This window comes from Scyliorhinus canicula, chromosome 2 (genome assembly GCF_902713615.1).
Source record: "Scyliorhinus canicula chromosome 2, sScyCan1.1, whole genome shotgun sequence".
Lineage (NCBI taxonomy): Eukaryota > Metazoa > Chordata > Chondrichthyes > Carcharhiniformes > Scyliorhinidae > Scyliorhinus > Scyliorhinus canicula.
In genome coordinates this window covers 152,000,244-152,016,861 of record NC_052147.1, presented here as the reverse complement: position 1 = coordinate 152,016,861, position 16,618 = coordinate 152,000,244, and the positions used below count along the sequence as shown (strand labels likewise).

Below are 16,618 nucleotides of genomic sequence, written 5' to 3'. Positions count from 1 at the left end.
TGGTCGGACTCTGCGATCGTCGTAGCTTCGGCAGTGATGCAGGCGCCGGCTCGGGCATCCGTGGCTCCGGGAGCGTGGCTTCGGCTTCTTCAGCAGCTTCATCACCCCTGGATGGGACTGGTGGGAGGACTGATCCACCTGGGAAGGGGGTGTCTGTGGGGTGCGCTGGTGGGAGGGAGGGTGGGGGTGTGGGTGGGGAACCAGCGGGCGCCAGGTCCTGAAGGGAGACAGTATCCTGTCGGCCGTCGGGGTATTGAGGGTTAGCGTGAAGGAGGTGGACCCTCTCGACTAATGGGTCCAACTTATGTGCCCGCACGTGTTTGCGGAGCAGGATGGGGGTCCAGGAGCTGCCAGCCAGGTTGGCAGCGAGGTCCCGGAGGAGGACTTCCGTGTTGGGGTGTCTGAAGCTCTCTGTGCTCCTGGAGTCGATCAGGCAGGATGATTTATGCCCATTGATGAGCACGGTCGTCGTTGCGATCGAGAGAGTTCGGGGCCGAGACTGGTCTAGGGTCACCGAGGCAAGTCGTGGCAAAAGCTGGAGGTTTTCTTCGGGCAATGTGTGGTCATCCGAATCGGGGTCCTGAGAGTCCAGCCAAGATGGCGGCGCCCACTGGTCGCACATGGCCGGGGTGTACAAGATGGCAGCGCCCATCCGTCGCATGTGGTCCCTGGGGAACAAGATGGCGGCACCCGGAGGCCGCACGTGGCTCTGGAGAAGGAAGATGGCGGCACCGGCTGGCCGCACGTGGCTCATGGAGAGGTTTGGCGTGGCGGTCCCGGTTCACCCCCGGAGACATCCCGGGCCTGGCATACCGCCACGAAATGGCCCTTTTTCCGCACCCTTTGCAGGTGGAGGAGCGGGCCGACCAGCGCTACCAGGGGTGCTTGGCTTGCCCACAAAAATAGCAGCGGGGCCCCCCGGGGCTGCCTGGCAGTCGTGCAGCACAAGCTTGTGGGGGGATGGGGGATGCATTGGAGTCGGCCGCAAGGGGGTTCCACACTGCCCAAGGGGCTGCCGCGCGGTCGGGGACGTATACACGGGCGTTTCGGGAGGCCACATCCAGGGAGCTAGCAAGGGCCCGTGCCTCCTTGAGGCCGAGTGTCTCTTTTTCCAGCAGTCGCTAGCGGATTTGGGAGGACAGCATACCTGCAACGAATGCGTCCCGGGTCAAAAGTTGTGTGTGGTCGCTGCTGAAACCTGCGGGCAGTCACAGTTCCTACCTGACACCAGGAGCGCACGATAGAATTCCTCCAGCGATTCCCCGGGGATTTGTCACCTCGTCGCTAGCAGATGTCGGGCTTAGTCCTGGTTTACTGGGCAAATATAGTGTCCTTTCAACAGGACCATCGTGGCCTCGAAATCGTCCGCATCCTCGATGAGGGTGTAGATCTCTGGGCTCACCCTCGAGTGAAGAACTTGCATCTTCTGGTCCTCCGAGTGTGTAGTAGTGGCCGCCCTGAGGTACCCGTTGAAGCACGCCAGCCAGTGTTTGAAGGTTGCCGCTGCGTTTGCCCTCACCAGCAGCGGCCCCAGATCCCCTCCAAACTTTTTATAAAACTCGTACTCCTATTTCCCTGCCTGCATCGCCTCGATATTCTCCATCACCTCCCTCAACCCAATGCGGGCTCCTAGTCCCTCCACAAGGTCCTATTCAACCTTACGAAACTCCAATCCTTCCAGGAACTGCTGCATTCCCTCCCCCCCGGCCCGGGGGCTCGACTCATACAGCTTCCTATAAAATTTCTCAAACACCCCATTCACTCTCATCGGGTCCAATACCACCTATCCGTTCCCGTCCTTCACTCTGCCAATCTCCCTCACCGCCTCCTGTTTCCTACGTTAGTGGGCCAGCATCCTGCTCACCTTCTCCCCGTACTCATATGCTGCTCCTCTGGCCCTCCGTAACTGCCCTACTGCCTTCCCTGTGGACACTAGCCCAAACTCCATCTTGAGCTGTTGCCTCTCCTTCAATAGCCCTGAATCCGGGGCCTCAGAGTAACTCCTGCCTGTAAATCCTCAGAATCTCTTCCACCAACCTTGCCATCTTTGCTCGTTCCACCATTTTCCTGTGTGCCCGAATCGAAATAACCCCCCCACTTAATCACTGCCTTCAGTGCCTCCCACAGCGTGGAGGCCGTGACCTCCCCGTGTCATTGAGTTCCACATAGCCCCGGATGGCGGCCCTCACCCACTCGCACATCTCATCTACCAGTGTGGCGCGTGGTCTGAAACCACAATCGCTGAATACTCAGCGAGTCGACAACTCCCGCCTTGTCCACCACAAGAAAGTCAATCCACGAGTACACCCTGTGCACATGGGAAAAGTACGCAAACTCCTTCGCCCTCGGCCTCCCAAATCTCCACGGGTCTACCCACCCCATCCGCTCCATGAACCCCTTCAGCAAGCCACCGGCATTCCCAACAGCTTCCCACTCACCATCACGAACCTCCCCCCCCAGCCCCCGAACCTGCCACAATGGTCCCCACCTCAAACATCACCCGCTTGTTTACCAGTTTCCCCCCTCATCTTCATGTCCAGTCCTGAATGGAACACCTGCCTCACCCTGTCTGATCCCCTATCTTTAAATGTGTCTCTTGTAAAAAAAAAGCCACGTCCACCTTCTAATAATGATAATAAAAAAAACTTCATTAGTCTCACAAGTAGGCTTACATTAACACTGCAATGAAGTTACTGTGAAAATCCTCCAGTTGCCACACTCCAGCGCCGTTTGGGAACACTGAGGGAGAATTTAGTATGTCCCATTCACCTAACAAGCACATCTTTCAGGACTTTGTGGGAGGAAACCGGAGCACCCGGAGGAACACACGCAGACACAGGGAGAACGTGCAGACACCACACAGACAGCGACCCGAGCCGGGAATCGAACACGGGTCCCTGGCGCTGTGAAGCTACAGTGCTACCCACTGTGCTACCTTGCCGCTTGACTCCTCAGGTGCACGAACACACGTCACCGTTTGACCGCCCCATTCAGCCCCTTGTGACCAGCCTAGTTGGGGGTCTCCCCGCCACCCCCGTCCCCTGCAATCAACCATATTATTTTTTGGGCCCGCCCCCGGCCCGGGTCACGCAACCCTCCAGACCCACCCTCGGATGTCCACTGTCATCACTCCCTTTCCTGCTGCGCCACAACAACCATACCCTTGTCAGCAATCCCCCCCCCCCCCCAAAACAACAACCCTATCCCCCATCCCTGCACCAACCAACTCACCGCCCCCCACTGTGCTCCCATTATCTAGCTGCTCAGCAAGCCTGGCAGCCCCCGCCAAAGGCCCCCAAGCCTCCTACCTCCCACTAATTCCCCTCCGCCCATGTTCGCACTCCCTCAAGAAACAATAAAAGGTGCACTCACCCTCTATGCTCCCCAAGCATCCCGCCACCAAGCCCAAACAAACATTTCAAAGGAGAAAAAGCTCTCCAGCAACCACCAAAAGAAACCACCTCCCCAAAAGGTCAATGTCCTCCTTCTCCTGCCAGTCCATTGTCCCTCTTCTGGCGTACCAAAACAGTGTTTCCGATTCTGGAAAGTCACCCAGAGGTGGGCCGGGTACAGCACGCCAAAGTTCACCCTCTTCTTGAAGAGGCATCTTTGACTCGGTTATTTATGCCTTTGCCATTAATGTCTTTGGGCATCCCCATGATCCGCACGTCCTGCCTTCTGGAGCGGTTCTCCAGATACTCCACCTTCTCCGACAGCCGCTTTTGGGTCTCCCACATCACTCCCATCTCGGCCACTAACGAGGCAAGCTGCTCCTCGTGCTCTGCCACTGTCTCCTCCACTTTCTGGGTCGCCTGGCCCTGGGACTCCAGCTTTTGCTCCACACAGTCAATCCCCGCTTTAAGTGGTTCTACCACCCTGGCTAGGTCTCCATGGGCTTCCCTTCTCTGCTAACTGAACTTTTCATCTAATAAGTCCACCAGCTTCCCCGCTAACCACTGGGCAGGCAGGACAGCCCTTTACCTTCAGCCATCTTGGCCTGTGGCGCACGAAGGTTCTCCTGCTCCACCAGCTCCTTCTTTTCGACACACTTCTGCTCTGTGGATCCATCCACCAGCCACACCAATTGGCTCTCACTTTCTCCAGGCAGTCCTACATCTTTTTTCATCCAAACTTCCACCCTACGAATAGGGAAAGGTCCAAAAATATCCACCTTGAGCGGGAGCTACTAAATGTGCGACCGTTCACTTCGTGGCTGCCACCGGAAGACCCTTACTCCTATTCTTATGTTTTAATCGTCTGGAGACTGTCCCCATCTGCTCAGGGCATGACTCCCAACATCCCAGCTGGCATGATATTCAACTTTCCACCTCGGGTCTCACAATCAGGTTAATGGGTCAACTTCTGACCACAAGTCATGTCAGCTTCGAAGGGGAAAAGAAAATGTCAGAACCTATTTGTTCTTGTTGCTAGATTGAGTGGAGGATGAATTATGGCAGGTATATCTGAGGTAGGGATAGAAAATAGCCGAATTGTCCCAGCGTGCAAACTGCTCAGAGCAGGACTTTGCAATTTGGTCTGCAGGGTTAAATAGCAATTCGATCGCTTCAATCTGTGCAATTTCAGGTACATCAAAGGATAAAGGTAAAAATTGGACATTACAATATTCCTTCTGCTTTTTCATCTCGACATGTCACCTGGTGTATTTTATTTAAATAAAATCATACACACAGGCACAATCTTCACACCTTCCCCAGACAGTGAATAGTAACAAGGTAAAAATCCTCATCTTTGCTCCAGCTCTATCCTCTTCCTTAGGTCACAGTAGCCATCATTGGCATTAGTACTTCAAAAGCAGTGGCAGAATATGTTTCTCAGCCCAAAGTGCCTGAAGCAGCTTTCTTCATTTCCTTCCTGCTTTAACTCCAGTGGGCGGTTCCCCATCCCTTCTTCGTTTACTTTTCCTCGTTAGGAGAACATGTTGGCAGAAGGTGTAGAGAGGACATGAGGAAGAACTTTTTTTACGCAGAGGGTAGTGGGAGTCCGGAATTTGCTGCCCAAGTTCGTGGTGGAGGCAGAGACCCTAAACTCTGTTAAAACGTAACTGGATCTACACCTTAAGTACTGTAAGCTACAAGGCTATGGACCGGGTGCAGGAGGTTGGGATTAGAAAGGGCAACTCGGTGCCCTTGGGCTAGCATGGACAAGATGGGTCAAATGGCTACCTTCTGTGCTGTAACTTTTCTGTGATTTGCAGGATAAAAAGTTAGAAGTTTCTACTTTCTTTCTCTCTCTCCTTCATTATCGCTGTATTTAAAAAAAAAGACAAGTTCGCTTTCTTTGACACAACGCGTTATCTCTCTTTAACTTCAGTTTCTAACTCATCTGACTCATTACACCTAGCTTACTCTGGATTTGCCCATATACATACATACATTTACCTGGCCTCTCACTGTCCGACCAAATAACATGCAACTCAATTGCCTTTGCACACAGTTTGTTAACACTACGGGAAGTCTCAAACATAGTTCCACAGTATGCATAATTCAGGAATGAGGAATGCAATAGTCATGGGAATGGTTTCAGCTTAGAAAGGTCGACTGAATCAGGACTGATACTCTGCCACCACTGTGTGAAAACAAATGCACCCAGGTCACATTTTTCAGATGCAGATAGTTTATTTCATTAACCTCAAAGGAAGTGTGAATCATCAATAGAACGGAAAGACTGACCTTTCGGCAAACTGCAAGCCTCACGCTGATTCCTGCTTTATGCACCAGGTGAACAACGGCCATTAGATCTCTATAATTCACCACAGAGTCTGAAACAGATGGGACAAGAGAAAAACATACAGTATTATAACCAATTTAATTTTGTGTATCCATGGATGTGTTAAAGCACAGAACGCCGTCAGTCAGCTTATCGTGTCTATGCCAGCTCTCCAAATGAACAACGCACCTCCTGCCTTCTTCCCGCAAATTCTTCTTTCTCAGTTCCCTCTCGAGTGCCACAATTGAACCTGCCTCCACCACATTAGGAAATTCCCAGATACAGTGAATAGACCATTGACTTCAGCAGAGGACATACTTGTCAGAAGGTAAAGGTGGAAATGCCTGATGGACGATTCAATATGTGTCTCACTCCCCATTTAATAGCTAATTCCTGCATAACACAGGCAGAAGCCCGCATAACACAGGCAGAAGTCTGGAGTCAGGTTTGCTGCCCACCCTCTCTGTCAGGATGGCAAAAGTGGCCTGCCAACTTGACCAAGTTAACATGAAGGGCATACAAATGCTCAAGGACATAAGGATTGATACCTGGCATTGAGGGAAGAATGTTATCTTGTGAGGAAAGGTTGGACAGGCTGGACCTTTATCAATCAGAGTTTAGAAGAATGAGAGTTCATCTTATTGAAACATGCAAGACCCGGAGGGAACTTGACAGGGTGAATGCGGAGAGGTGTTTCCCCTTGTGGGAGAGACTAGAACCAGGAGACACAGTTTAAAAATAAGGGGTTGACAGAGATTTAAAAACATTGGTTTCTCTCGGGGGCTGTGAATCTTTGGAACTCTCTTCCGCAGAGAGCGGTGGAGGAAGGGTGAATAAATTATTTTAAGGCAGAGGTAGATTCTTGACTAACAAGGGAGTCAAATAGCCTACTCCTTCTCCTAATTCATATGTTTTATATCTGTAAAAGCACATAGCAGTAGGACATGTATTCAACACCCATGAACAAGGCGTCCCTTACATACGTTATAGAACCCTACAGTGCACTAGGGGGCCATTCGGCCCATCAAGTCTGCATCGACTTCCCCCCCAAAAGAGCACCCTACCTCGGCCCATCCCCAGTCCAACCCCATAACCCCACCTAACCTGTGGACACAGGGGCAATTTAGCATGGCCATTCCATTTAACCAGCACATCTTTGGACTGTGGGAGGAAACCTGAGCACCCGGAGGAAACTCATGTAGACATGGGTTCGCCGGAGTTCAGAATTGAACCCGGGTTCCTGGCACTATGAGGTAGAAGTGCTTACCACTGCGCCATCATGTAGTATATTCAAGAGCAGCACTGGCTGAGGCTTGGGGACATGTGCTCCCACCCTGCTGGTTGGGGCATGATAGGAAGTGTGGGAGAAAATAGCAAATATGTCTATTCCCTGTCCAATAAGGTAATCTGACTGTCTCTTTTGCATAAATCCATTGGCAGTACCAGGGAGCAGGACACTCCATATTCTAAATTTGGATTTGGGTTGGATTTTTTTATTGTCATGTGTACCGAGGTATAGTGAAAAGTATTTTTTTTGAGCAGCTGAAACAGATCATTTAGTACATGAAAATAAAATAACAAGAAAATACATAATAGAGCAACACAAGGTACACAATGTAAATACATAGACACCGGCAACGGATGAAGCATCTTTAGGAGTGTACAAGTGTCTTTCAAACTATATCTATATATTTTTCTTAAAAAAGAGAACCCAATTATTTTTTCCAATTAAGGGGCAATTTAGCATGACCAATCCAACTGCCCTGCACATCTTTGGGTTCGGGGGTAAAACCCACACAGACACAGGAGAATGTGCAAACTCCACATGGACAGTGACCCAGGGTCGGGATTCGAACCCGGGTCCTCAGCACCGTGGGCAGCAGAAGTGCTAACCACTGGGTTTTTTTTGGCTGTTCTTCCCAAGCAGCATTTGTATGGTGGGTGTTTGAATTTGTGAAACACCAATTGTTTGAGTCCAGCAACTCAATCCAATGTGTTATGGGCCAGGGTTTAGAGAACCCCAAAGTGTATCATGGAGTTCACCTGACCCACAACTTTTACTAGATTGTGGTATGGGGAGCACACGGCCCACTCTACAGTTGTGGTACAGCAGAAATGGAAAAGTATTTTTTAAAGCAAAAGTGTTTATTCTATGAACTTAAGTTAACCTTTTTAAAACATACAGTGAACATCTTAGCAACCATCAATTCAAATATAACCCCCAAAGAATACAACACTAAGTAATCCTTAAGCTGTCCTTTTAACATCCGTAAGACTTAAAAAAAATCTTGAAACAGAAGCATATCAGGTTAAAGTCACTACTGAGAGCAGTTATTATTTTTAAATCACCAAAGGATCGATTTAGATTGCAGAGAAAGAGACTCTAATACACCTTTTGGCTGTGACTGCAGTTATACAGCTCTGAAAACGAAACTAAAACACACCCTGCAGCAAACATCCTAAAAAGTAGAAAGCTGAAAGACAGCCCAGCTCCACCCACACTGACATCACTGATAAACATCCATTTCTTAAAGGTACATTTCTTAAACACTCATTTCTTAAAAGGTACTCTCACATGACAAATGTGACACCAGGAAGTCATATTCCTCATGGTCCCAACAACTCACAGGCTTTCATTCAAACATGAGCAAAAATCCCAGTGGCAATGAATCAGCTGTTGTGTGTAATTCAAGCCTCTACTGATACAACAGACTCTCCATTTACCTGTTTGTAGGACTTGCTGCAGAAGGTTCTTGACCAGGGACACTGTAATGGTGACATCACTGAGCAGCATGATGAGACCAGAATAACCCACATCCCTCAGTTTGATACGCTGCTTACTCCGTTCGTAAACCTTATCACACTTTAACATTCTCTCAAATATCTATTGAGGGATAGAAAGTAGACAGATTAAATCTATGTTCAGAATTGAAACATCACAGACAGAAAGTCTTCAATCGAACCGCTCTGACAAAGGATTTCTAACCGAAAAGGGATGTGTTTATTGCTGGGATTACTGTGTGTTTGCCTTGAACAGATGATGGTATGAAGAGACAAGGGTCTGTGAATATTGCTCTGACATATTCTTCCCATTTGTACCGCTCTGCACAAAATAGCCTCTTGTATGTGGACACATTTTCACAGACCTGGACAGGCTTTGATTACCATGCTACGAGGGTGACATTCTTTGTATGGGAATCCAGACAGTGAGCCTCAGCAAGTTGTCTGAATACAGGAGAAACGGCAAAACTCGATTCAATCCTTGAGACACCCAAGTGTGCGCATCTTGCAGCATTGTCCACTGGACAACAATTACCCACAAAAAACGACTGCTGGGGCTCAAAGACAGCGAAGCGGAAAAAAATATTTCCCCCCGTGGGTGATTCCAGAACAAGAGATAGAGCCCTATGATTAGAGCCAGGCCGTTCAGGGGCGATGTCAGGAAACACTTTGTCACACAAAGGGCACGGGAAATCTGGAACTCGCTCTCTCCAACAAGCTACAGGGGATGGGGATCAATTGCAAATGTCAAAAGTGACATGGCCAGACTGTGATATATGTCAGATTGTTAATACTGACGGATCTAGGGCGAGTAAATGTAGTTAAAAGGACAAATTAGACATGCCCTGACTGAATGCTGGAACCGTCTTTAGGAGTAGGATAGCCTCCTGCTGCGGTGTGGGAGTGCAGCACTGTCGAAAGTTTCAGCTTTTGGATGAGACGCCCAAAAGGGGTTTGCAGCCAACAAGAACCTTGGAGGGGTAGTCACTGTTATGCTGTAAAAACCTCAATCACGTACACACACAAAGTTCCAAAATAAAATCAACAATGAACCAATTGAATAAAAAATCTGACCTTCGATATTGATTGAGGAATAAATATTGGACAGACACCAGGTAGAATTCTCCTGCATTCCTGAACAGTGCCACGGGATCTTATATGTCCGCCCGAGAGGTCAGAGCAGACCTTGTTTCAACTTCGCACCTGAAGACAGCACCCTGTAACTGCAGTGCTCCTTCAACAATGCACTGCAGTGTCAGCATAGTTTTGTGCTCAAGTCTCTGGTGGATGACTTGACTCCACAATCTGTGACTCAATGGCCAAAGTTGACAACTAAATATAGGCTTAGATATTCCATCTTACAGCAGTAAGTCAGGGTTTAGGGGTGTCGCCTTATTGCCAATATTGGTCCAGATGACAAAGTAACTTAGGGATACACCATAGATCGAGGCATGTAGGCCAGCCACTGTGTAAAACAACCCCATTTTTCAGCCCCAAAATTATGTCTTCACTGTCTGGGTGGACTTTGCACGTTCTCCTCGTGTCTGTGGGGGTTTCCTCCTGGTGCTCCGGTTTCTTCCTACTGGCCAAAGGTGTGCAGGTTAAGTGGATTGTCTCTGCTAAGTTGCCCCTTAGTATCCAAAGATGTGCAGGTTAAGTTAAGGGGTTTTGGGAAAGGGTAGGGAAGTGGGCTTGGGTGGAGTGCTCTTTCAGAGGGTTGGTGCAGACTTGATGGGCCGAATGGCCTCCTTCTGCACTGTACGTATTCCATGATTCTATACTCGCATTTGTAGTCAGTCTCGAATTTTCACCCCACAACGCATGTTTTACTTCCTGGTGCTTTTATATCTGGGGGTAAGGATCATCGAATTCCTACAGTACAGAAGAAAGCCATTCAGCTCAATGAGTGCACCAACCCTCCAAAAGAGCACTCTATCGGGGTCCACTGGCCGCCCATCCCGCCCTATCCCCATAACCTAACCTGCACATCCCTGGGCACTTAGGGGCAATTTTTGCATGGGCAATCCACCTTACCTGCACATCTTTGGACTGCGAGAGAAAACCCACACAGACATGGGGAGAATGTGCAAACTCCACACAGACATGGTCAGAATTGAACCCAGGTCCCTGGTGCTGTAAGGCAGCAGTGCTAATTACTGTGCTACAGTGCCATTATAGACAGTGTTGCAAAGAAGCACAGGAGTTTAAGACAGGCCCACTTTTTGTGTCGGCAGTTAATGACATTTAAAAATGGCGATCACCCACACCCAAACAACGAGTTTTATACTCGTTGTATAAGTTAACCTCAGTTTTTAGAGGGATTTTTGAGGCTTCAAAGGTCAATTTATACTCTTCGACATCTTACGGTCAACAATGAAATCCCCCAATGAACTTTTCTTTTCTTTATAAATTTAGAGTACCCAATTCATTTTTTCCAATTAAGGGGTAATTTAGCGTGGCCAATCCACCTAGCCTGCACATCTTTGGGTTGTGGGGGCGAAACCCACGCAAACACGGGGAGAATGTGCCAACTCCGCACGGACAGTGACCCAGAGCCGGGGTCGAACCTGGGACCTCAGTGATGTAGCAGAGTTAACCCAGTGCGCCACCGTGGTGCCCTGACATTCTGTTTTTTTACACAAATCGCAACCTGTGCCATCCATATCTTTTTGAAAACTGAGAAGGCACTTGCAAAGATACAAATTGTGAATCTGCTTTATTTCAAAAAAACACAGCAGCAACAATGATTCAATTAAGTCCAATCAATACAACCTGAATTATGCAATGATACAAGGTAATGAAAATACTGTGCTTCCCAGGTCAGGAAGTCATAGAAACATAGATAAACCATTCACTTACTTGAGCTATTCAATGAGATCATGCTAATCTGGATCAGAATTCCACCCACCCACATTGGGCCCATTATCTATTGTTCTCAGAACTGAAACTATTAATTGAGCATCAATTGCTGTTTGTGGGAGTAAGTTGCTTAAAACTGTATGCAGTATACCAGATGTAGTCTAAGCAGGGCATAGTATAACTGTTCAAAACTTTCTCTCTTTTATATTCTGGTGCTCTTGTTAAAATAGCTTTTTAAATTATCTCTGTACCCAACTACAACGTTTTACTGATTGGTGTACATACACCAAGACACACAGCAATGCAAGAATTAGGAGGAGTAGGCCATTTGGCCCCTCCAGCCTGCTCTGCGATTCTATAAGATCATGCCTCAACTCCCCTTTCCTTTCTGCCCCCCATAATTTTTGACTCCCTTGTCCAGCAAAAGTCTGTCTAATTCAGTCTTGAGTATATTCAGTGTCTCAGCCCCCACTGCTCTCTGGGGAATACAATTGCACAGGCCAACAACCGTCCAAAAGACATTTCTGCTCACCTCATCTTAAAAGGGAAACCCCTTATTTTTAAACCATGTCCCTTAGTTCCAGAGGTTCTACACAGATCTTTAAAATTTCTCTAGCCCACTATTTATCACTATTGAAAGACTATGCGGATCTTTCTTAGTCCAAAATGGTTGGTTTCTCACTGCACTGAAATCCATCTGCCATAATTTCACTAACTCAGCTAATCTACCAATATCTGTTTGCAATGTTCTATTCCTGCCTATATTAACATAGTGTGCCATCAATCTTTATGGGATTGGCAAATTTTGATATCTGGCTCTCCATTGTGTTATTCAGGTCATTAGCAACTGTAGCGATTTGTTGAGACTCCAGCACAGATTCCTGGTGAGACATCATTAGTCACTTCCTTCCAATTCAGTTACATCCCATTATCCCTATTTGCAGTCTTTGGCCACCCAACCAAGGTCAATAATTTGCCTTCAATTACACCAGGTTTAATTTTAGTTAACTTGTTATGGCTTTAACCACATGACCTTCAACTACTCCGCCTTCACATGTACCTGCTTAGTTTGGGGACAAACTGTCCACCTGCATGTGTCTCGCGTTTTGTTTTAACCTCCAAGATACCAGTTGAAATCAGCCATTCGAACAAACCTTCCTGAGAGATCAGGACTAGGGGCTTCCAATACAAACGGGTATGAAGTGTTTATTAATTACAGAAGCAGGTTAGCAAATTGATAATTATCTCTGGGGATATGGCCAGCTCATAAACACTTTACTTGGCGTTCATGGCGGCACAGTGGTTAGCACTGCTGCCTCACAGCGCCAGGGATTTGGGTTCAATTCTGGCCTTGGGTGACTGTCTGGGTGGTGTTTACACTTTCTCCCAGTGTCTGTGTGGGTGTTCTGGTTTCCTCCCACATTCCAAAGATGTGCAAGTTAGGTGGTTTGACCATGATAGAATTTTCTCTTAGTATCGAACAGTTAGGTGGGTTATGGGGTAGGCCGGAGGAGTGGGACTAGGTAGGGTGCTCTTTCGGAGGATCGGTGCATACCTGATGGGCGGAACGGCCTCCGGCTGCACTGTAGGGATTCTAAGATTTATCACGGTGATTATAATTCATTTTTGTGAAGCTTGCATGACAAAAAACACTTTCAAAGTCCTGTCACTGAAATGCAAAACTTTTCCAAATCCTCTGCTGCAAAATAAGGTCAACAAATCCTCAAATACATAAGATGACAATCAAGTAAGGGCTGACCGTCAACAGGTTTATTCAGGGTGCAGAGTACCTTGAACACGAGCTCACGCAGCGTGTCTGAATACTTGTTGGTCAGCAGCAGTGCATAGAGGATGTCGGCATGTCCTGGTTCAAAGAGCAGCAGGTACAGTTGGTCCCGAGCTGAACTCGTCTGAAGAAGATTGAGCAGAATTTCCAGGATCCCGGTGAGCTATAACACACAAAAACCACACGGGAGAAAAAAATAAATCAGACTGAGCCATAAACTAATTCCACATGTCACAGCATCGAGTGGTGGTTTCACCTGACGGAACACAAAAATGATTTCCATATTTTTAAACTTTTTTCACTGCTTTCTAGTGACAAATCTTATCATTTTATGCTTCAATGTTATAGGTACAGGACTTCAAATCCGGCGACCGCAGGACCGAGGTTGTGCTGGCTTTCGGATATGTTGGATTTAAGATATTCTTTTAAAAATATTTTTCTTAAAGAAGTTTCTCGTTTTAACGAAATAAAGCCACACTAAATAACAAATACATAAAGGTAAACGGCATAACAACCCCACGAAACCGAACCCTTCAACATAGGGAGGCACGGTAGCATAGTGGTTAGCACTGTTGCTTCACAGCACCAGGGTCCCAGGTTCGATTGCCAGCTTGAGTCACTGTCAGTGCAGAGTCTGCATGTTCTCCCCGTGTCTGTGGGTTTCCTCCGGGTGCTCCGGTTTCCTCCTACAAGCCCCGAAAGACGTGCTGTTAGGTGATTTGGAAATTTTGAATTCTCCCTCTGTGTACCCGAACATGCGCCAGAGTGTGGCGACTAGGGGCTTTTCACAGTAACTTCATTGCAGTGTTAATGTAAGCCTACTTGTGACAATGTTATTAATTACAACTAAAAACAAAACCCCCACCCACCCAAAAACAGCTGATAGTGACTAACTCTCTGAAAAGTAGATATAGGAACTGCATTAGGTCACCCAACCTGCCGAGGCACTGGTGAAGTAGGAGACCTCCACCCCGGCATAGCTCATCTCCGGCCTATCAATGACGCAAAGGTCGAGGACATCCGCCTTCGCCCCCATCTGCAGCACCGGTGAATCCGATACCCGGAAAATAGCCACCAGTGGACAAGGTTCCATCTTGATATCCAGCTGACATGGTGTTGGAGAAGGGGACCCAGAAGCTTACAAATTTAGGACATGATAAGAACGTTTGGTTTTGATTTGCTGTCCCCGAGAACAACGTTCACACCTATCCTCCACCATCCCCGTCTTGGTCAGATGTGCCCTATGCACCACCTTGTACTGAATCAAGCGAAGCCTAGCACAGGAGGGGATTGAGTTGACCCTGTGACGAGCGTCTGTCCACATCCCTGCCCCCCCCCCCCCCCCCCCCCCATCAGAAACTGCACCCAGCTCAACCTCCCACTTCCTCTTCATCTCATCCAACGGAGCCTGCTCTGCCGACAGGATCTGACCATAAATGTCCAAAATCTTCCCCTCGCCCAACTCGGCCAGATACCAAATCCTGTTGAAGAGAGAGAGTGAAGGTGCCAAGGGCAAGTCCCGAAAGACATGGGGTGGAATTCTCTGCTCCCCACACGGCGTGGGAGAATCGCGGGAGGGCCTCCCGACATTTTTTACGACCCCCCTGCAACCCCACTGATTCTCTCCCCCCGCTCGGAAAAATCGCTGCTCTCCGTTTTTCACGGCGAACGGCAATTCTCCAAGCCCGATGGGCCGAACAGCCGGCCCTTCACGCCCGTTTCACCACGGCAGCAACCACACCTGGTCGCTGCATTCGTGAAACGGGCGCCAGATGCCCGTTTGGGGCATCTAGGGGCCCGATTGGCACGGGAGCACCACGACTGTGCTCGGGAGGGGACAGGCCCGTGATCGGTGCCCACCAATTGTCGGGCCAGCGTCCAAAACGGACGCACTCTTTCCCCTCCGCCGCCCGGCAAGATCGAGCCGCTATGTCTTGCCGGGCAGCTGAGGAGAAAGACGGCCACCGCGCATGCGTGGTTCGCGCCGTCTGCGCAATGAAGCGCGATGATGCGCAGGTTGCCGGTTCCAACCCGCGCATGCACGGATGACCTCACAAATGTGCCGTTTTGCGCCTCATTTCAGGCGCGACGAGGTCGCGGCCGGGAAAGACGGAGGCCCCGACACGACGGCCTCCACGATTTTGGCCACCAGCGGAGAATTCCGCCCATGTTGTTAGGTAATTTGGACATTTTGAATTGTCCCTCAGTGTATCCGAACAGGCGCTGGAATGTGGCGACTCGGGGCTTTTCACAGTAACTTCATTACAGTGTTACTGTAAGCCTACTTGTGACAATAAAGTTTATTATTATTATTATAATAAATGAAGAGATCTCCTTACTCAAGAAATCGTGAACCTGGAAATACCTGAATACAGTAGGCCTCAGGAGTTGGAATTTGTCTAACAGCTCCTCAAAACCGACAAACTTACCCTCCATAAACAGGTCCCCAAATCTCTCCAGCACCTCTTTTCTACATGACCTAAACTTCCAGACTGAACCCGCTGGCCCAAAGAAATGATTCCTACAAATTGGGCTAACAACGACATGGAGCCGTACTTAAAATGTTGTCTGAACTGCCTCCAAATTCTCAGCGTGGACACCACTACCGGACCCTAGCTAAATTTTACAGGGGAAAATAGAAGCAAAGCAGTTACCAAGGGCCTCAAGCTAGAACCACTACAAGATCCCACCCTCCACCTGCCCCCATATGGAATTCGGGTCCTTGAGCCACCCCAGTACTTTATTTAATATTAGCTACCAGTAATAAAATAACAAATTGGATAAGGTTAAGCTACCCAACTGTCTCTCTCTCTCTGAAGAAATGCCCTATGAATTCCTTAGAGTCTTGCCTGCTCAAATGAAGGAAGCTTTCACCATGTTGATTCCGGGAAAGAACAATTTGGGGAGGAAAATGGGGAGAAACTGAAAACGAAATAAAAACTTCGGGCAGTCATTCATTTGAACAGTCTGAACCCTGTCTGCCAGGAATGTTATCACACTTCTGCATGTCAGATTTAGCCCATTCTCCAGACTAGCATAACTTAATTTATGAAGTGAGGCTCAATCATGGGCCACCCGGATTCCCAGATAACGGAAGCTAGATCTGTCAAGGCGAAAAGGCACCATCCCCAGATTGGCTCCCCTCCTTGGGGGATTCAACCGCATTGCCAACACTTTAGCTGGCAATTTAGCATCAGCGTTAAACAAGAGATAGGCCAAAATAACCCACATTCTGCGGGTTCCTTATCCTTCTTCAAAATATGGGAAATATGGGTAATGGAGGCATGTGCCAATGTAACCGGCAATACCCCCTAGGACAAGGAATCATTAAGTATGTCCAATACCAATGGGATCAACTGCACCGCAAATTTCTTATAGGACTCGATAGGAAACCCATCCGGGCCCGGGGTTTTTTACCCTACTGCATTAAACCAATACATTTCATAATCTCCTCAGAGCCCAACG

The 16,618-nt window shown here is 48.3% G+C and overlaps 1 protein-coding gene across 5 annotated transcripts in view; it reads right to left on the bottom strand.

Annotated features, from left to right (window-relative positions):
* nbeal1 (neurobeachin-like 1) overlaps positions 1-16,618 on the bottom strand; it is a 355,441-nt gene that overhangs the window by 87,727 nt on the left and 251,096 nt on the right. For all 5 annotated transcript variants that reach the window (XM_038787846.1, XM_038787851.1, XM_038787847.1 and 2 more), the window contains 3 exons: positions 13,158-13,316; positions 8,452-8,611; positions 5,691-5,779 (listed from right to left, as the gene is read on the bottom strand). In XM_038787846.1, the coding sequence (XP_038643774.1) occupies positions 5,691-5,779; positions 8,452-8,611; positions 13,158-13,316 (408 nt within the window). The remainder of the gene's footprint in view (positions 1-5,690; positions 5,780-8,451; positions 8,612-13,157; positions 13,317-16,618) is intronic.